Genomic DNA, 20,754 nt, shown 5'->3' with positions numbered 1-20,754 from the left:
GGGTTAAGTGGGTGAAATACAAAGCCTGAGGGCACATACAGTATGCGACCACAAATTAAGCTCAAGTTGGACACACGAGATACCCTGCAGTTCGTTGCAAGTACTTAAAACACTCCTTTGTCGGGTGAAGTTCTATATTTATTAGAAAAGGCTTTTATAATGGTTCAGATTTCAGCTCCTCCACTCGGCACTCCAGATCAGCCACCTAAAAGAGAAGAGAGGAAAATGCACTTAAAACAATGAAGCGCTGCTGGAATGTGACTCGTACTGTTTTTGTATTTTTTGGAGATGATGTGTTCTGCTGTGCATTTCTGCTTTCAGTTGGTCCATTGATCTCCACAGCAGATCATCTTCTTCCATAGCATCCTATCCTTAGCTTCCTGCTTTGTCACACCAACCCTCTGAATGTCCTCCTTCACTACATCCATGAACCTCCTCTATGGTCTTCTTTTTATCCTCCTGCTTGGCAGCTCCATGTTCAGCATGCTTTGTCAAGAGGCACACAGGAACAATATCTCTATGGCTTGCTGCTTCATTGTTACACCCATCTCCCTCTCATTTACACTCATGTATTCTGTTTTCTACTAACAAGCAGGGAAAAAATAGGAACTACAGATAAACTTTAGCAAAAGCTTCTTTCCATCAACGGTTTTAATCCTAAGCAAAATAACGACAGCATTAAAAGCTAAATGACAGCACTATAAAAGGTACAAAGACTCCTCCCTTAATAGTAGAAAACAGTTTTTTTACAGCCATTTTTACAAGCAAATATCAACATTTCAATATTGGAAAATCAGAAGGAGGTCTTGCTTATGAATGAATCTAGTGCAAGTTTTAAATTGCTGGAGGGAGGCAGGAGGATAAACTAGACCGAAGAGAAGCTCTGTATGGGATGTTGGGTTTTTAATGCAATAAAATCAACCTTAACCTCTAAATCAGCAACAAGGTTTTCCGTTGCATTATACTTCTGCTTCAAACCTTTTTGAAATCCTACACCGTAACCTGACATGCACTTTCCTAGTAATGCAACCACACAGCAGCTCAATGATAACATACATAAACTCTTTCAACTTCATCACACTTTCTCCAAGTTCCCCAAGACATTTTTGTGGTTTCAAGATTTTCTTGAAACCACAAGCAATTCTGATTAATAGAAGTTTCAAGATCAGATTTGGTCTGGATCAAGCAAAGTGGTGTTTACTCTTGAACACTTTACAAAATGCTCTGCAAACCTACCAGCACACAGTTGTTGTGTGAATATTATATTAATTGCTAGATGTAAAGATTAAATGTGCACACACTGCCTTGAGGCACCTCGTATACCTGTTCTTGGAGTTGCCCTGACTCCTCTTTCAGAAGATTGGCCTCAGCCCCAACTTGTGCACAGCGCTGGGTCTCCTTCTTCAGATACTCAATCTCCCTGTTAAAGGAAGAGGATAACAGCATTGGCACTCTGATCTCACAACTCTCTCGGGCTTTTGTACATGTAGTTAAACGGTCTTACTTTTGTTGATACTCCTTGATCAGACGTTTGGCTTTGCTGTATTTGCGCTCCAGGGCCTGATACTGGGCCTGCGTCTCCTTCAGGTGCTCATCCACTGCCTGGCACAGGCTCTGAGCCTCCATCCAATAGCCCTCCAGCTTCTCCATTCGCTCCTTGTTCTCCTGCAGGGTTTGCTCCAACTGGGCCTTGTCCATACGCCAGCGCTGCTTCTCCTGCTCTGCGTGGTGCAGCTGGAAGAAAGCGTGATTCATTCATTTCAATCACATGATGATGTAAACGGACACACTCCTCTGACTCTAAAGATAAGAAATGCTCTTTTGCTTATTCTTAATAGAACCATTACATAAAATATCATGATAATATTCACTTTAAATTACCTTTCTTTTCAGTTGCTGGATCTCAGCCTGGGTGACAGCGTGTTTTATTTGGAGCTATAAAAAAAATCCCAGTGTTACTATTCTAAACACATCTCTAAATATAAGGTGCATTAGTGAAAAAAGTTTTGATTAAAGAAGAAATGTTGTAATTACGACATTCATGGCTCACCTCTTTGTATTTATGGGCCAGCTTCTCAGGGTCTGTCTCCAGAGGCGACATGTCCTCGTTCTCCGCCAAGTCAAACACCTCGATCGCAGTGGGATACGGTGGACTAGCTTCCTCATCATCATCCTCTTCCTCATCTGTGCCGTATTCCCCACCCTGCAGGGATATGGTCAAGGTTAGGACCCCGTTCATAGGCAAAAATCAAGAAAAGAAAAAAAAAAAGGAGAGCTTATGACTTATATTTTATATATATAGATGAAAGTGCATGTATAGCTGGAGAGTGAGTGAGATTAAAGTTTGTTGTCCTTCTCCTTTGCAGGTAAACAAACTCTTTCAAGTGATACGATTTACACAGAGAAAACAAAATTTGAATCTGTCAATGTTTCCAATGCTAAAATATAGTTTTTGCACATATTGGTTTCCAGGAGGGTTTTCAATTTATGCAATTCCTGGAGAAAACCAAATATATTTCTTTAAATTTGTTTAATTAATTTTTGGACATAATGCTAAAGGAAACAAGAAGGTAGAGTGTTGATGAGTGTCTTGATGGTGTCGTCCTCTTGTGCTGTGACGCCAAATAGACACTAGATGGTGCACAACTCAAGCAGGCGCCTGTACTTTTCATTACGCAACTCCACACCTAATCTTCTTACTGTCCATGAATGGAGGAACTTCCTCTCTGTTATTCTAATGAAACCATAGACAGTTCCTGAGCCTGTTCCGTGTATGTGAATGAAAAGCGAAACAATCTGAGGCATCATTGACAAACTAAAGGACACAAAAAAGTCCCTCTGCTTAGTCACAACCCTGAGCGGAGCATATTTTCTGATCATGTTTATAATACACTGGATATCACAGTGTGGCTTTTTCTTTTTCACTGTTCATAAAAATAATCACATATTTTTTAATCCTACAGGGAAACCAATATCCTAGAGGGCTAAGTGAGGATTTTAAGGTAGCACTTTGTGCTTAACTGTGAGGCTGTTTACTGATGTCTTTGCTCTGTTAGCTCAGCTTGTGTGGGACTGTGCGTCATCTGCAGTGGTTAAATAATATCTGATGTCCCATTTTTTTTGTATTTGTGCAGAGGGGAGGGGTGAAGCTGGATTAGTAAGCACTTCACCCTCACTTCTCTACTGTGCATGTGCAGATGTTGCTCCATCACCAGTTAAAGAATGATAAACCAGGCGCAAGCAAAGTTTTTATGCTTTGATCCCTACAGTGATGGGATGTGGTAGCTTTGTTACGCTGTGGGGGGGAGACAGTTTCCTGGCATGGTTTTGGTTCACTTGGCCACTTAAGAGGAAGGAATCCCTACAAATCAATTCAAAGTTGTTCTGAGTGATCGCCTTTATCCGGTGATATAACACTACTACCCTGATGGGCATGCTCGCTTACAAAGTCCACCACCTAGAGCGCAGGAAGGATCACTGAATGGACTGATGAGTATAAAAAGGATGTGAATCATATGCTTTCACCTGATTTTAACTAAGAGGGGATTGGGGAATCATGTGTTAGATAACAGTCTTCACCACCATCATGAAAACATCAACTGAGGGGATTATCTGTGGGAAGAAATGTGCCCCCTTCCTCACAGACTTACAGAGATGATAATCAACGTGTTTTGTCTTTAGACGCTTCATTAGTAACCTCAGTAATCTTATTGCCCTCTAACCTCTTGTTCATCCATGTACTGGTTGTAGCGCTGCTCCATCATTTCCCTCTGCCAGCGCTCTTGCTCCAAGGTCTGCTGGATGAGCTGGGCCACTTCGCTCTGTTCACCCGGCTTCTCTCGTCCAATCACAAACCTGCATTTAGGCATATATTATTCCACCTCAGCCAGGAACAGAAAACTATGACAAAACCATATATATATGCTGTGATGCTGTATGTATATGCTAAATAATACATGTTGGCCTCTTCTTTGTTCTGAACACTGAGGAGCACAAACACCGGCTCTTTAGGCAGTGAATGTTTTCATTCTTCAGTTAGTATAGCATAATGTATTAATGTAGCTGGAATGCGCTGGCTCTCTGATAACAGAAAATGGCTTCCTGTTTACACTCTAACAAAGATCTTCTCTACATAGTTACCCTCTTGGGTGCACGAATCAAACCCTCAATTCGTCCTCTCTTTTAGCACATTGTACAGATCATTACAGACACTATATTTTCTCTTGATTGACGCTCACAAATGGTAAACTGGGTAAAGGACAGCGAATCATGACAAAGCCACAGATGGTTGTTAAGCCAGCCACTGTAGCCTTTCAATTTCTGCAGCACTGAGAGGTAATTAAATGCTCATAAACACACTTCCTGTCCCAATCTATTTGTCTGCGTGACGTTTGTTTTATGAATAGGTCGGAGCTCTATTGCCCTTCGCCATCACTGCAGCAGATCTATAATGTATGAGCTATCTATGGAGGTCTCTGATCTTCACAAGTCACACAACACTAGCAATTATCCCAACAGCGCAGACCACTAAACCCTGAATTATGAATGAGCATGGATGACAAAAGAAGCACACGGGAACAGTGAGCCATACCAAAAATCCAAAGCGCAAAGGCTACAAATAGACCCTTGGCATTTTGAAATTATACTTTTGATACAAAGTGTTTTGGTTCCTGATAACTGTTTTCAGTGGCTCTGATGTGGAACCTTTGGACTTTATACCGAATGTCTCTAAAAGGAGCTTTTCAATACTAAAGGGTATAATCACGACCCTGGGAGACTGGCGATATAAATCTAAAGTCTGGTGAAGTGAATGGGCAGGATGTGGTAGAAGTAAGCTTTGTGTGAAAAAATGTGCTGTGGGTAAATATCAAAAGGAAATCATCTCCTTCAGGAAGAATGCTTAATGTCAGGGCAACTAGCAATGAAAACACATATCCTGGTCACTGCTAAGGCATTTAGAAAACCACAAAATAGTAGCTACAAAAATACAAGACCATTTAACAAAGACCACAAATTAAAGTAGTTTAATGTACTTTAAATCTATATTACTTTAAAAGTATGGAAGTACTTTAAATACTAACATTAGAAAGTCAATTTACTGACAACAGTCTGATGTTTAGGAGCTTTCAGTGCGTTACATTTGCAGTTGGAATATCTGAGTTCCTAGTCAGAATTTTCACACTTCCAACTTGGAAATTTAAGAACGCCGACCTAATGATTCAAGGTGGTGGTAATGCACGTAAACCGCAGTAAAACTGTACTACTGCTGATATGTATTTGTGACTCATTAAATAACCCAGTACTCTGTGAATATTCCTCATCTGTGGTTTTAAGGGGCAAAAAAAACATGCAATGCACTGTTTTGACAGTGATGCATGAATGGATCTATCTTGCTAGGGAGCAACTTTATTACCAGAATGCATTCAACTCAGTACCAAGTATGTGTCTCCAACTTCCAGGTCAAGTACATTGCAAATGAGTCAAAAAAAGCCAATAAGGAAATACCCTGCCCCTGCTTTCTTTATAATGGCCAGTAGGGGGCAACTCCATTAGCTGCCACTAGAAAAAGATAGCACATTGCACTTCCTTTTATGACCTCAATATAACATTTCTGGTACATATATGCTGCAGTTCTAAGTTGTATTCAATAAAGTATGCTGTCCTATTTTGTAAATGATGGTCCCATTTGTACTAGAATAGACAATAAACCAGAGTAGGCTGATGCAAAAAGTTGTGCATCATAGTTTGACTGCACCAGTTTTTTTTTTTTACTTAAAATGGTGCTAAAAGGGAAGATTCAGGGGACACCCGAAGACACTATAATGGATCCTTTTGTGAAAGTCTTAACAAAATCCATAAAATTGTCGAGATATATCAGTAAAACTGAAATTGATAGCAAACTAGCATTTCTACTTCAACTTCTACTTGTCTACAAAAAAGAAAAAAGGTTTGTTTTGTGATGTAAAAGTGATTCAAAGCAAATTGGTTAGTCAGAGAGACTTACTTAACGGTTCCTGAGGTGTTCCTGAGTACAGAGGCGGCAAAGCTTTGGGTGACTCCCACCAAACTGGTCCCATCCACCTCCACAATCAGATCGTTCACCTGGATCCTGAAGCAGACAGTTTAAAGGCTTAGAATTTAGAGGAACAATAAGGAATCCACTCCTGGAACTAACACTACAACTACTAAGATAACCTCAAGGTGACATTTGATTTACAAAACAAAGGCCTGTTCAACTTCCCTTAATTTCTGACCTGCGATGTTTCAGTTCTGCAGTACATTTTTTAAATCATATCAGGAATATTTAAAGTACGAAGAAACATACCTCCCATCCCTGTGTGCTGCTCCTCCTTCTGTGACAGTCTTCACAAAGATGCCCAGTTTCTCCAGGCCCATGTCAGCCCCTGCACCCATCCCAATAATACTGATGCCCAGGCCGTCACCGTCTGAAAGAAATCAGGCTTGCTGTTACCAAACTGGTATTGTAATCTGTCTGTAACAGACTTGTTGTTGAAGAGGCAACCTTTGGGACTGAAAATGCAGCCAACACAAAAGTAACAGAACCTGCAGTTGTCTGAATGGCCACAAGATAGCTAACATTAGCTAACAACATAACATTCCACCTCTCTTCACTTCTGACTTCAGAACGACGGGATAGCAACAGTCACAATGCTCAAATCGATCTTTTAAAACAGGAATTCATGACCCAGCGCTTGAAGTCAGTGTGGCTATGTCCATGTTTTAATGTACAGTCTATGAATGTGTTATTATGGCATAGCAAAAAGAAATATAGCTGCTTTCAGTGGTTGTAGAAGAGGCTAAATTTTAATAATTCTTCAGCTGTGCGCTAATAAATTAGTTAGTGAACCTTTGTTTGCTATCCTCTATAATTTAAACCCACTCAAAGGTGCACTGTAGTTTTTTATTAATTATATTCACTTAATTTTAAGTAAAGTTTAAATTAAGTTTAACACAACTCGTGTCCTCAAGGCTATACATTTGCTTCCCCCAACATTTGCGCCAGCTTTAATCATATAGAAACCATGTATGGTTACCAGCAAAGTTTACCAGCACGCTCCACAGGGTACCTTAAAATGACTTGCTTACCATAATATATAATAAACCAATATTGTAAAAAATAAATATCAGCTTAAAGTGTTGGATTATAAGTCAGAAAAAAGCGAACACATATTACAGGTGCCTTCTGTTCAAACCTTCTGTTTGTGCAAAGTGAGGGGATAGGAAACCAGAATGGCTCGTTTGAGACTGAGGATTGACTGAGGGGATGCACCAAGGGCTAATATGAGATAGATAATGGTAACGATGAGTCACGCAAATGCACTCTAATAGAGTTCAAGAGTAGAAATATGTAACTGAAAGTCAGAATGAATGCAGGAACAACAAGGAAGGTACACTAAAAACTGTAACTGTAGTTTCTTGATATGTGAGAGGTTAAAAAGATTAGTTGTTGTTTGTTTGTTTGTTTGTGTTACCACATAGTTGGGATTTAAGATTTCTAAAGAAAGCCCAATCTATGTCACGATGACGCATCATAAGCTTTTTCGTCTGTTGAATTTGGGGATTTTCAACCTGACATCAGCATTCTGTGCAAACTACAACTGAGTTTTAGTGCATAAGTTTCTTTGTACCTTGAGGACAAAAAAAAAAAAAGCTCTGACCTTCATGTGATCTTGAAAAAATAAAACATTAGTTTTGTTGACGTCTGTGACGTCAAAGTTAGATGATAATCAATATAACACCTAGATTCCTCCCAGAGGCGTTATGTGCTGATTTAGCGTATTCTTTTTTTCAAGCACTGTTTCTTTTTTATTTCAGCTTCTATTCTATCATGATCTAATTAATGTAGAGCGTGCACACCGCAACACCTATAAAGAACACTGCTACATATGGTAACCCACGTAATCTGCCCTATACACAAGTCTTCTACACACATAGAAATGCACTATGATGTTACATGGATACTGCAAATCTGTAAGTCATTGGGGAGAGCAGAAGGCAGCTGGTGAACCCTGCAGGTCTTTTAAAGCAGGACTTTTTTTAATTGCTTCGGAGATGGGAGCCAAATGGGAGCTTGATCATTCAAATACAGAACCTTACATTTGTGGGTTTTTTGTATTCTCTTTCTTAGCAAGGTGCAAAGAAGCCTCAGGCAAGTCAAAGTACAGTAAATGCTTAGAATTATTTATATGCCCGAAGTAAAGTGCAGATTTTACAGAAAGAATTTGTATAAATACTCGACTGGTTAGAAAAAAAACAGGGTTTAGTTCTGATACCTTTCTCCAGCTCCACAGGGAATAGGTCCAGCCTCTCCACTCTTTTCTCCAGCTCATACTCAGCAGACGCTGCCATTGGATCCACATCTTCATTGCGTCTGTCATAGTCCTCGTTGGAATAGGTGGCAAACACCTGTAGGATGAGACAGGGACAAGATCAGACTGAGAATCACACTTACATCAAGTCTCTGCAAGGCGGAGCAGATTTTTGCTAGCATCTATTCCTGTTCAGAATTTGTTTGTTGTTGAAACGGGACATTTGTGAGTCACAGTTGTTTTGGGATTTTTTGTTTTGAAAAGAAAATGTTCAAAATTATGGCAAATTATTTGTTTTCTTGGCAAAAATTAGATCCACGCTTAGGCCTGTTCGATATAACGATATATATCGAATGACGATATAAAAACGTCTATCTTTCCTATTATGCTATCGTTTGTTTACAGCAATATTTTTTCATCGTTTTGATGGTCACTGTAGTAGCTATATAAATTTCTTAAAGTTCTATCTTTCTCTTATATTTAAAATAACCACACTATGGATGGACAAGTGCCAGTTTTTACGTGTTGTCGTTAGCAACAAAACTGCAGTCCGCTTGTTTGTTTTCCACGTAAGCCTTTCACAATAAAGCTCAAGATCCTGTTGAGACTTTTCAAAATAAACTGAATCACGGGAAAGAGTATGCAGAGAGTTTACGGATGAGAAGCAAAAAAGAGCCGTCAGGTGCTAAAAATAAACATTAGGCTCAAACTTTGAAAGAACTTATGTCTAAAAATGTATAGTTTCATGCATGGTTAAAACACAGGTAAAGGACGCCCAACTGGAAAAACTTCACGCAAGTCGAGATGCCTGAGATTCACAGAATTTACAGAAAATATTACATTTTTGTGATTTATATCCTTGTCAGGACGATAAATGTCTTATATCGGGATATGAGATTTTGGTTTTATCGCACAGCCATATCCACGCTTCACGCCACTGTCATTGTTGCCTAATAAACCTCCTTATAACTGGCCTCTGTGATATAGAGAGATAGATAGATATCCTTTCTTTCTAGACAAGTCTTTCTTTTCCTTGGAGCCATTGTGTCTTATCACTCTTCCTGCACATACTCCAAATATAGTAACTGCTGCTGTCACCAGAATCACTTCCTGTGCACCCTGAGGAGCAGTGATTCGTTTTGGGGTTTTTTTTTTTTACTTTTTATTGCATTTGTGTATTAACAGGTAAAAGAGTGGGCAGATTGCAGAATGACGTGACTACAGATACTTAAATTCAAACTACTGAACGGTTCAGTTAATATCAGTTACACGTGCTTTGTGGAAGATGACTTACAGAGTCACAGAAAGGCAAGAGAGGAAGTACTGGAGGAAACAGGACCATTACTCACAGGAAACTGACTCTAATCTGAGTATTATTTTTTTTCTCCCCCACATTTCTTGCACCGGTGCTCAAATTCCTTTCTAACAGCTTTATGTTCCACCACCACCAGCTGACTACTATGCCACGTTCATAGCCACTTAAATCACCTTTCTTTCTCACTCTGATACTTATTTGGAGCTCTAAACCATGTCCACATGGCACTGAGCTAAAGTTAGACACACACACAGTGGTCAGTAAGCTTATATATAATATTTCTGTTTGATTTCTTTAGAAAATCCAGCTTAAGCTAACACAAGTTAAAATTAATATGATCTATTCAGAGAAATGACTCTTTCTAAATCACCTTCACTGATTTCCATCATTCCATTGAGGACAGCAATTTAATGGATTGAAAAAAGCTTAAGATCACTACTTAGAGGTTTTGGATGCGTAAGTAGCTGAGACAGACAAGATGGCTTCATGGTTCGATAATAACTGACCAACATTGTTAATGCGGACATAATGCAATTCAAATGTATTGACATTTTCAACTGAGACAGCCACAGCATTTAGTCCGAGCTGTATTGTTTCACAGCAGTCATCTGTATCAAACAGACTAATGAGAAAATAAATAAATAAAAATCAATCACAACCACTGAAGTTGCTCTTATGTAGACAGGGGCCTCTGTTTTCAGGGCTCAACTTCCCACATTCACTCTGGTCTAACAGCATGACAGTTTACATAACCACCCCCAGCATGCTAATGGAGGCCTTCTGCAGCTGCTGCTCACAGGCCTCACATAGACACAAACACACACACACAGGGAGAAAGAGAGAGCCCAATCTTTAAAAGCCTCACTTTCAGTCTTCCAGGGTGATTATGTATGCACCACCTTGCATGCTCCGCTGGCTACACTAATTCAGTGCTGGACCTTCTCCTTTTACACATTCTTTGATTTATTTTATCAACTTTTCTCTCCACAATCTTTGTTCCCTCTTCTGCAACACTTTCACACTGTTTCCTCAAGCCTTGGTTTGCTTTATTCAATGCAACTCTTGCATGTCGCCGGCCTGTTTAGCTTGTCCATCTGTGTTACAGAAGTAGCATCTCGTAGCTTCCGTGCTGCTCTTCAGTCCTACAGTATGGGGCCCCGTCTCCGTGGCAACCCCACAGTAAAGAGCCTGTCAGTTTTCTGACAGCTCCTTTGAAATGTAACCAGCCCCTCCTCTCTTAAATTTATTCAGTATCATTGTATTCTCTTACATCATTGAGCACTGTACAAGCTTCTGCTCCTACTTTTGGGCTGTCCTTACCCATAACAATAGAGTTTAAAATGTAATCGCCTTGAGTTAAATCTCTCCCCATCACTGTCAGATCACGCAAGCAATGACATGGATGATTTTTTCTTTTGATTTTTTTTTTTTTTTTTTGGGGGGGGGGGGGCTAATTATGGCATAAAAATTACAATTTGCTTTAGAGTTCAGTTAGTGTCAATTATTCTATTAGTTTCTCAGGGAAGAATTAGTTCAGTACAAATACTGTCTATAAAAGATGGATACAGTAATTGTGATTTTTGTTTTGTTTTGTTTTTTTGTTTTTTAAGGTGGAAGTGACAATATTTGTTGTGAGGGACTTGTTTTGGTACCAGGCTGTAAAGATGTTACTTTTATAGCTGAAACTAGCCATTTTAACATTGCACTTTATTGGGATTGACTCAGTTTTACAGTGAGCCTGAACCGGCCATCTTATGATTACTCAGTTCCACAGTAGTTGCATTTTTCATGGAGGTTGCCACTTGTTTTAGTATTTTTGGAAAAACATTGTGACATCTGGGTACTGAATATAAAGTTATGACCAGCAGCAGGTTTGCTTACTTGAACACAAAAACTAGAAACCACAATTATGGCCCCATAATAAAGTAGTAACACATGAATATTTTTAAAAACTGCTTCTTGAGCAGCTGCAGACGGTACCCCAGATAGTTTTTTCTTTCTCTTTTCTACCATTTACATTTATGCTAAGCTAACCAACTCTTGGCTGTGGCTTCATACTGACCCTGAAGGCATGAACGGTATCAATCTACCAATCTTCTCATGTAACACTCAGAAAAGAAAAGAAAAAAAAGCAAATAAGCATAGTTCCCATTGTCCTGGGCTTTTCATTTAACTGACCACAAAACCTATAAATATCCATAAATGCTCATTATTTAGTGGGTCCAACTTCCAAAGTAGACAAATTGCTGTGTTTTACACTATTTTGTAAATAAAACACTCAATCAAAAAAGGAATGGAGTAAAGACTAATTAGGTTCAGCAGTTCTAAAACCATTAGATACACTGCTGTTACACTTTACTCTGTGAATCCCATCAGATTTAAACTCACAATAGTTAGCATGGGAGAAGAACTTAAGTCAGATGACTTCTGATTTAGGTTACCTTTGTATTTAGACGGATTAACAGAATGTGGATTAAGCGGCCAAAAAAATACACTATTTGCAAGTAACAGAGTGTAAAACAACAACAGAGACCTCTGAGCACCAGTGTGACACTTTCACGTGGCACTGCATCACCCCTTGAGTTTAAAGATCAATAGGTCACAGCTGATGGTCTGTGAAGCCCTCAATTTACACCCATGATACTGCAAAACATCAAAGACAGAAGACTGAGCGACTCTATTTTACTGCAATTGTAATAAATGATCACCACTGTAGTTGTGCTGTGCGTTGCAGCTATTGGAGAAACTGGCCATGCTATAAGTCAAGCTACAGTATCATCCTTGACTGACAGAATTACCTCTCGCTTCCAGCAGGAAGTCTATCTCCCTCCTTACAGACAGACTAATTGAGATTCTCCACGATACAACCTCTGACCTCGCTTTACCTAAGCACGCAGAGTTGTAGATGAACTCTACGAACAGTGAGGTGGCTATCTTGGGAAGACAAACATTGGGATTAAAGGCAGTGTGGTGGGAGGGGGGGTGTGGTAGAGAAGGACGCTGTTCCAGTTGTGGCAGATAGTAGGTCAGAGGAGCTAACAGATGGCCAGGAAACTCCCTTCCTCCCTCCCTCTGCTACCAGCCGCCTCGGATGTCCTACAAAAGCTCCATGGGCAGAAAACTACAGCCACTCACCAGCTTAGAGATTGTGTTTGTGTCTATACAGAGCACCTATTTGGGATTGTAAAGGGTATTAAAAAGCAGCCAGTAAGTGACGACAACCATTTTACAACGCTGTTGTCGTGACACCGAAATGGCAAAATGATACAGCTGCCACGCCATGCCTCTGCTCTGCTCCAGTGTGGTTGCATCTTGATGCCCCTCTGGCTACAGTGTGATTGGATAACGCTGTTGTGTTAACTAGCAAGCCCGTAACCCACACCCCACCACCCCCACTGCCCACAGCAGCACGTCAACTGCTGTTTCTTTCCCTCTTGACTCCAAAAACTGTTCTAATTTTGGATGGAGCGAATAGGATGTGTGTAGGTGGTGCCACTGGTTTTTCCTAAAAGAGTGTTTCCACTCTCGTTGCATTCAGCAAAAAAAACAAAAAAAAAGCTTTCCAGCATTTTTTTGCTCATACTAGGCTTTGCATGTGCGACGTACAGTTTTCTCAATTTCTAGCTAAATGCAAAAGTTCATTACCATGCACTGATATATGAATGCCTCAATTTTCCCTGTATACGAATATGTGCGCAGTAATTAATCCATGCTTAATAAAGCTGTCAAAATTAAGCGTATGTTACACTTTTCCTCCTAAAGATTAATGACGCCACTATCTAAACTAACATAGGTTAAACAAGTGGCAGGTAATTGCTTCTAAATCCTACTAAAATTGGGGGTTAATCCACATGCCAGATGTGCACCATGCAGACAAAAAATAAGGATGTGGCTCTGGCAGCGATCACGTTTGACCAGTCTTCTCTTGCCAATAAAATGGATATGGTCAGCTCGTCATAGTAATGTTTGCATGGCACCAAAGCCCATCTATTTTGGCAGAACAATTTTTGGTCAGCAGTCATGTTTAGGCTTAGCGCTAACGCTGGAGAGAGGCACGGCAATATGAAAACAAGGTCAGCACAGAGGGCTGAATGGCATTACACTATACAGAAGGATACAACAACTAAACTCTGTAACTATATATATTTTATTATGTTGTGTTTATGTTGGGTATATGTTTTATTATGTTACCATATCATACTGATTACATTTGTTATGACATTTTCTTTTGTATCCCTATGGCTCTTTTTTACATACAGACTTAGTTTGGGTTTTTTTCCCTTTTTGCTAAAGCATATAGTTTAGCCAGATCAGGTGACACTGAATCCTCCCTTAGTTATGCTGCGATAGGTGTAGGCTGCTGGGGGATTCCCATGATGCATTGAGTATTTGTTCTTCAGTCGCCTTTTTCACTCACTGTGTATTAATAGATCTCTCTGCATTTAATTATTACTTGTTATTAATCGCTGGCTCTCTTCCACAGCATGTCTTTTTTCCAGCCTTCCTTTTCTCACTTAACCAGTCAAGGAATTGTGAAAAAAAACCTCTTTTAAAAGCATATTAACTAGCAGCACCATTACTCAAGGAGGAAAACCGTTTCCATTCTTCCATTCTATATTTTCTGGTATTAATAAAAACATAAAATAACAATCATCCTAACTACAGGACCAGTAAAGCCTGAGAAAGACAAATATACATGTTCAGCCATCCATACAGCACGGTTGGCACCTCACATGTCACTGTAACCAACGCCTGTCATTTTTTGGACAAGATGATGGCAGGCGGGACAAGACAAAACAGTTTCAGACATCATGAGCGAGACGTTGCGTAATGTGGCTTGTCGCAGTAACCTGAACGAGTGGGCACATCACATAAATGCTTGCAGCCCACCACCAACCAGTGCAGGGCCGAGAAGTGGGGCAGTCTGACCTTGCTGATAATCTGTCTGGTCTTCCACTCCTCCTGGCTGTGAGTAATGCACTGTATGAAATACTGCAGGCCTGCTGAGTCAAAGTGATAGACAGTTTGAGGATACCTTAACATATGGTTACCTCTTCATGGGCAGTTCCCTTATTGGATGATCTCTGTGGTGCATTTAGGGTAGTCTGTATTTTGTGTTTTGTGGCAGACACTTTAAAGCAGCAACACCTCCTTCTATGTTTGTCAAAATTCAACACCCTCTGTTTATTACCTTATAAGTACAGTCATCGTTTGTGTTAATAACACAGTGTGAAAGAAAATCATAGGTGTTCTCTGAGCAGGCTGGTGAGACTGAGGAGCGTAGGCAGAGACCTAGAAGAAAGAGTCCAGGTTGGTGGTGCAGAAGGACAAAATGTTTAGGAGTAGGTGAGGTGAGGGGTAAGCAAGGTGGCAAATAAATCTGCTTATTCCTGGATTGGAGGAGACACAGCCCAAATCTAGTGGAGATTATCTCTCTCTTTTTTGAGGGGCAAAAAGCTCCCCCTGCACAGTGGGATAAATAATTAAAAATCACAACAAGCTAAGGGGCTAAGTGGTCAGGCTAAATACACCGAGTAATATAGAATTGAGTCAAAACAAACAAGCTAAAGAAATAAATAAGACATGAGAAGCAGCTTCCTGTGTTCGACAAAAGAGGCGGCCCTGAAAAGCGAGGCAGGTCTGTGATGATAACAATGCTGCTATTTTTACTAGCAGCAGCAGACTGGTGACAAAGAGCGAAAGGGAGAAAAGAAGGAGCAGGAGAAAGAGTGTGAGGAGGAGCAAACAAAGAATGCAGTGTGAACTCTACCCGAAGCAGATCTGCTATTTTTGCCACTTTGAGAGGACACGGACAGAAAGACAGACAGATGGAGGGGAACAATCAGTATGAATCGGAGACAGAGAAAGGCATGCATGCAGACGTCCAACCGCTGTCACCACAACAAGACTTAATTGTGACCAAAAGCTGCACTGTTGCTCAGACGAGAAATATGCGCTAAAAATGAGCACTTCCTGTTTGGCAGTGAAACTAAGTGACAGTGTGACTTAAGAGCTGGCTGTTATGCACTCGCATGACATTTGAGCTGCATAATAACGCCCCTCCCATTTGACCTCGCATCCCCCTTACTCTCATCCACCCCTGCATCAATCTCCATAACAAAGGCCACACTGATACAGTGTGAAAGGACTCAGTAGGAGGTTTTTTTTCTTCACTGACCGCTGCAGGGTCACAACGAAATTCTCCTCTTTATCAAAGTCGTGACTTACAGCTTTTATCACACCGTAGATAATGCCTCCTCCTGGTAACCACGCTTGATCTCATGAGGATAAAATAATGTTGAAAGTGTGTTTTCTTCTCTATTGCACTTGCATGACAGGCACAGCAAGCCCACAAATGACTTGTATGTGATTTATGGGACAAAGCTGATTTCTAGGCATTTGCTCAATATATTAGAGCTTAATAGTGACACATAATCACACATCACTATTGGTATAATTGCTGTTCGGGAGTAACTATGTAATTTAATGTCTCAATTAATGTTACTGTGATTGGTTACAATATGTAATGAAATTACAGTTACCAATCAAATTGTCCATTATTACTAAGGGTTATATTCTTTACACAAGAAGGCTTACTCCACATGTAGAATATATCATTATTCTTTACTGCTTTGCACTTTATTCTCAGTGCATTAATTCCTTCTTTTGACATATGTCCAGAAAAAGCCAGTCAGCAAATCCAGTGCAATGCCATCTAGGATAACATAGCTAATAAAGCACTGTCTCTCCAGACAGGCTCCATTCCTCTCAAAGTTTGAGCATTGTTTTTGATTGGTTCTTCTTTTTGAATGTGCACTGTTTCAAATCAGCCAGTCTAATCAGTGTGTCTGACTCTGACCATTCCAAGGTGGGTGGATATGTCCTTGGAAAAGAATCTTTAGTGCTGGAAGATTAACAAACCAGATCAGGGCTCTAACATTATAAACGAAAGCTTGTTTTCTACCATTAAAATGTTAGGCCTAATTTCACCTTTAACAGAATAACTAGTAATTTGTAGACAATCAGATTTCACACTTGTGTCAGTTACCGTACATGAAAAGACGTTCTCCAAATTTTTGGAATGTGCATAAAACACTGCATTACACACAGAATTATGCTTCACTGAGTCTTTCTCACTGGATCACAGTGCATTGTGTGCATCCTTGAGGCCTGACAAACATCTGCAGAGCTGATTTTTTTTTTTCAAGTATATTCCATAACTTGTGTTGTTTATATTCTTCAGTAATCTTCTCTTCCGTTATCTGACAGATTGCTACAGTTTTGGGTTCATTACCACGAACAACTGTTTCTCGATGAAATGGTTTGAAACCACTGGATATATTTAATAATGTCACTCGTATGAGCTTGTGAAGGTAGAAAGCAGGTGCAAAAACAAAGCTTCCAGAGCACCACTGGTGGCCTTTAATTGTACACTTTTTAATTTTATATTGTCAATATTTGTCATTATAATCCCAAAAGCTTATTTTCTCAGTTTGTTTTCTTTAGCTTATTTAGCTTAGAAATATCTGCATTGATCCAACACATATATGTGCAGTCCTTAGCAGTCTTTCATTAATTCCAATATTTGATGTATATGTTGTTAGTATCTATGTCAGGTTGGTTTTTAAACTATAATATTCAAATGTCAGGGTGCAGAAACTGGATGGTTCTGGACAATGTGCAGCGATAAGAGAAAATTTGGACTTGACAAGCTATGAAATGGTACAGGAGAGCCTTTCTGTGAGAAGTAATGTGTGTGACACAAAGTGTCAGGGCCCACTTTAGCTTGCAGAGTTGCTGTATGCCTTGGACCTCAAGGCAGAGCAAAGCAGCAACACTGAACTGGAGAGAGTCTGATGCTCCTCTCCGGATCATTACACCGCCCCCAGACAACGAGAGACACTTCAAATCAACTCGTCCTCCTCCTCCTTCTCGTCTGTCCTATTCTCTCATTGCACCGGTCCAAGAAGAGATTACAGTGCTCTTTTTTTCTCACTTCCTCTGTCTTTATCTCACACACAATCACAAATACAGCATCCGATGACCTTTCATTTTCCACAGTACAATATCCACTTCTCTAAAAATGGGGATAATTATCCAGGCCTGCCAGGTCTGTTTTACCCCCCCCCCCAAAAAAAGGCAATTATTTACAAAAGCAGCTCCTGCTGCATTTCAGTTGAGGCACTTTTGGGGCCCGTGTCAGCTGCACAGTAGGAATGCAGGCCCATCCATTAGCAACTGGCTGCTGGGGAGGAGGGTGTTAGTAGTGTGCAAAGCCCTGTGTTGAAACAGGCTAAAATCAAAATGTCAGCACTGGTGTGACACTGGCAGAGGCTGAGCGAGTTCATTAAAAAAGCTGACAGAGGCACTGGCTATGACTGTAACACAGCAGATAAGCTTTAAGGTCAAGTTCAACAAGCCTCTAAAGACACAGGATGAAAAGAAAATCCCACACCACAACATAGTTACAATTCAGAAATCAGCACACAAGCCTGATTAATAAACAAGGTTCGGGGGTACAATGTGACAGCAAACACCTCCGTGTTCTAGCTACAGTTCTTTCTGTTAATTCAGGGTGTTTTTACACTTCACATTTCCTCACCTGGATGGACTCTGTGCTGAAGCGAATCTTTCTTGAAGGGGGTGGATCCTCTTCCACAGGCAGCCCTGAAATCTCCACACAGCTGGACTCTGGCTCATAGCGGTCATCGCCCTCGTCTTCCTCCTCATCCTTCTGGCTTCCTTCAAAGTCCTCCCCCACCGCACTGTAGGTACTGATATCCACAGAGTCCCGGCCCGACTGTTCTTCTCTGAGAGTCCTGTCTTCCTCCTCCTCTGTATTTTTGTCCCCATCCTGCCTGACCATGTCGGCACTTTTTGGAGAGCTTCGCTTCTCTGAGGCAGTTTCTCCATTCTGCACCGACATGTGGATGTCACCTTGCAGTATTGTGCTGCTGGGCTCGCTGGTCCCAGAGTGTTCCTCAGGTTTAACATCAACTTTGGCCTCGACACCTGCATCTGAAACGGTCTTTTCTCTCTGTTCATTCGGCTCTCCTACATTACTGTAAAGTTCAGTAGTTGGGGCACACTGGCCACCATTAACGCTTTCAGATGGAGGAGTCACCCTTCCTCTGGAGCCCCTTGGAGGTGTCTCCTGTCCCTTCTGAATGCTTATCTCATCCCCTTGGTTGCCTGATGCAAAGGCACTGACCCTCTTTGTGATTATCTTGGAATTCAACACGCCTACCTTGGTGCTGACCCCTCTGGAAGGGAGTGGTGGTGTAGAGGAGAGACGGTGGAGGTTGTTCCGGAGCTCGGCTGCCCGTTCAAACACAGCACTGAGCTGGCTGACTGTAGGGGACACTGCTTCACTAGTGTCCAGGCTGTCCAGGGACTCTGTGCTGCCATTAAAACGGGCCACCATATCCAACCTGCCATCCTGAAAGCTCGAGGCCTTATCTGCCTTCAATAACACCCTGGTTGTAGCCAGCTTCTCCTGCTGCAGTTTTTCCTGCTGCAGCTTCTCCTGCTGCAGTTTCTCCTGTTGCAGCTTCTCCTGCTGCAGTTTCTCCTGCTGCTGCTTCTCCTCAAAGATGCGGCGGGTCTCCTGTAGCTTGGAGTAGCTGGGCGAGGAGGCCCGCTGGTGCCCATTCTCCGGTTTTGTGTCGAACTTGCTGACGCGCTCGGACACGGTGGATCCGAGCTTCAGCAGCGCGCTGTGATCCACGTTCTCGTTCAGGCTACCGGCTCTGGGCAGGGAAAGGCGCACCGATTTGTCGGCGATCCTGGCGTTGTCCTCACCCTCTGCGTCGGCCGGGGATGTGGTCTGCATCTGCTGGAACATGTTCTTGATACGGTGCACATTAGAGCCGTACCTGCGCCCTCGGGGGCCCTCCTGCATGTCCCCATTTGCAGCATTGTCTTTAACGGGCTTCAGGGCCTGCATCCCCGCCTCGTACGCGTTCCTGTGCGGGGATGGGCTCCTGAGCGTGGAGCCAGAGCCGGTGCTCTTGGATGTGGATTCGGTCTTCATCATGGTCAGTCAAGCGTCGCAACTGATGCTCAACGACGGCATGTCTCCTTTCTCAACTCCCGGTGGCAAATCTGTATTATCCACCAGCAGCCGATCCCAGCGAGGTGGCGCCCAGACTAGACCGGCAGATGGAGAGAAACAAAAACAACAGATCGCATTAAAGGCCTGCCTGCATCCGCTGCAATTCTCGTCTAGTGCAGCGGAGAAAGTGAGCGCGATGCATCTGTCAATAGCTCGTTTGCAGTTACAACAATGCGAGCCTGACCTTCTCAGATAATTGCATTAGTTACTGAAAATGTTTGCACAGAAAAACAGAAGAGTAATGAGCCGCGGATTTACCGCAGCTGACGACAGATTGCTTACGTTTAATCCCTTTTTAGAGGCAGCATCATTTTGATCTCTTCATTCTGTGAGCTGCAGATTTCTGGTCCTCTGGTAGCGGCAGACTGCTGCTGCTGCATGGAGGGGGGAATGCATGGGTCATAGTGCCCGTCTGCTCCTAATTCTTTGACCATTAAACGAATACGATCTTCATTTACAATATTTGGCGGAGGTGCATTAATTGTAGCTACTATGTTACAGTGAGTGGTGTGGTTTTCATTCCCGCTACAAAAAAGCAGTCATTCCAAGGAAGAAGCGATACGCAATGCTACTCTAAGGAAGAGGAAGAAAAAAACATAACATATAATTTAAAAAAAAATATTTAAAAAAAATTATGATTTCTTTTTAACCTAATGAGGCTGTGGTGGCACACTATACAAAAAAGACGGACGCCCCGAATGTTTTTTTTTCCGTATTTTTTAAACCCCTCCCCCTCCACTAAAAGGAAATCCCTAATAAAGCAGTCCAGAGGCAGCTTTTTACACTAAATAAATGTATCTGTAAAGTATAAAATATGGATACTTACCGTTTCGTTACGAAAAATAATAAAACTGAAGTCGCGGTCTTTTTCGTTCAACCAGCGATAGGACCCAGTGACACCTCACTCACGTCAAATCTCCTTGGCCAATAACACATCCGTTATTTGCAGGACACATTGCTGCTTCCTGCATTCTACATCTGCGCCGATAGATATT

At 41.4% G+C, this 20,754-nt stretch overlaps 1 protein-coding gene across 3 annotated transcripts; it reads right to left on the bottom strand.

The window, feature by feature from the left end:
- Positions 1 to 120: 120 nt before the first annotated feature.
- LOC113028168 (neurabin-2) lies at positions 121 to 20,696 on the bottom strand. Of its 3 annotated transcripts, none has more exons than XM_026178215.1 (11): positions 20,042 to 20,341; positions 18,248 to 19,794; positions 8,295 to 8,427; positions 6,326 to 6,446; positions 6,005 to 6,109; positions 3,723 to 3,855; positions 2,051 to 2,203; positions 1,882 to 1,935; positions 1,505 to 1,734; positions 1,324 to 1,420; positions 121 to 205 (listed from the first exon to the last, which is right to left on the bottom strand). In XM_026178215.1, exons 2-11 carry the CDS (start codon positions 19,679 to 19,681, stop codon positions 155 to 157), a joined length of 2,511 nt encoding a protein of 836 aa, XP_026034000.1. In that variant the 5' UTR covers positions 19,682 to 19,794; positions 20,042 to 20,341; the 3' UTR covers positions 121 to 154. The 3 variants fall into 3 exon arrangements, with proteins under 3 accessions (XP_026034000.1, XP_026033999.1, XP_026033998.1); XM_026178214.1 differs by lacking the exons at positions 121 to 205; positions 20,042 to 20,341 and adding exons at positions 217 to 486; positions 20,586 to 20,696; XM_026178213.1 differs by lacking the exon at positions 121 to 205 and adding an exon at positions 217 to 486 and having other exon boundaries at positions 20,042 to 20,343.
- Between the last annotated feature and the right edge of the window lie 58 nt (positions 20,697 to 20,754).

This window comes from Astatotilapia calliptera, chromosome 8 (genome assembly GCF_900246225.1).
Source record: "Astatotilapia calliptera chromosome 8, fAstCal1.2, whole genome shotgun sequence".
Lineage (NCBI taxonomy): Eukaryota > Metazoa > Chordata > Actinopteri > Cichliformes > Cichlidae > Astatotilapia > Astatotilapia calliptera.
This window is presented reverse-complemented; position numbering and strand designations above follow the sequence as displayed.

Coding starts and splice junctions, on each gene's coding strand:
- LOC113028168 (XM_026178214.1), bottom strand. CDS start 19,681: ATGATGAAGACCGAATCCACATCCAAGAGCACCGGCTCTGGCTCCACG. Junction 6,447..8,294: donor CCCTGTGGAGCTGGAGAAAG/GTATCAGAACTA, acceptor GATTTCTTTCAG/ACGGTGACGGCCTGGGCATC. Junction 487..1,323: donor CAGGGCAACTCCAAGAACAG/GTATACGAGGTG, acceptor CTCTTGACAAAG/CATGCTGAACATGGAGCTGC.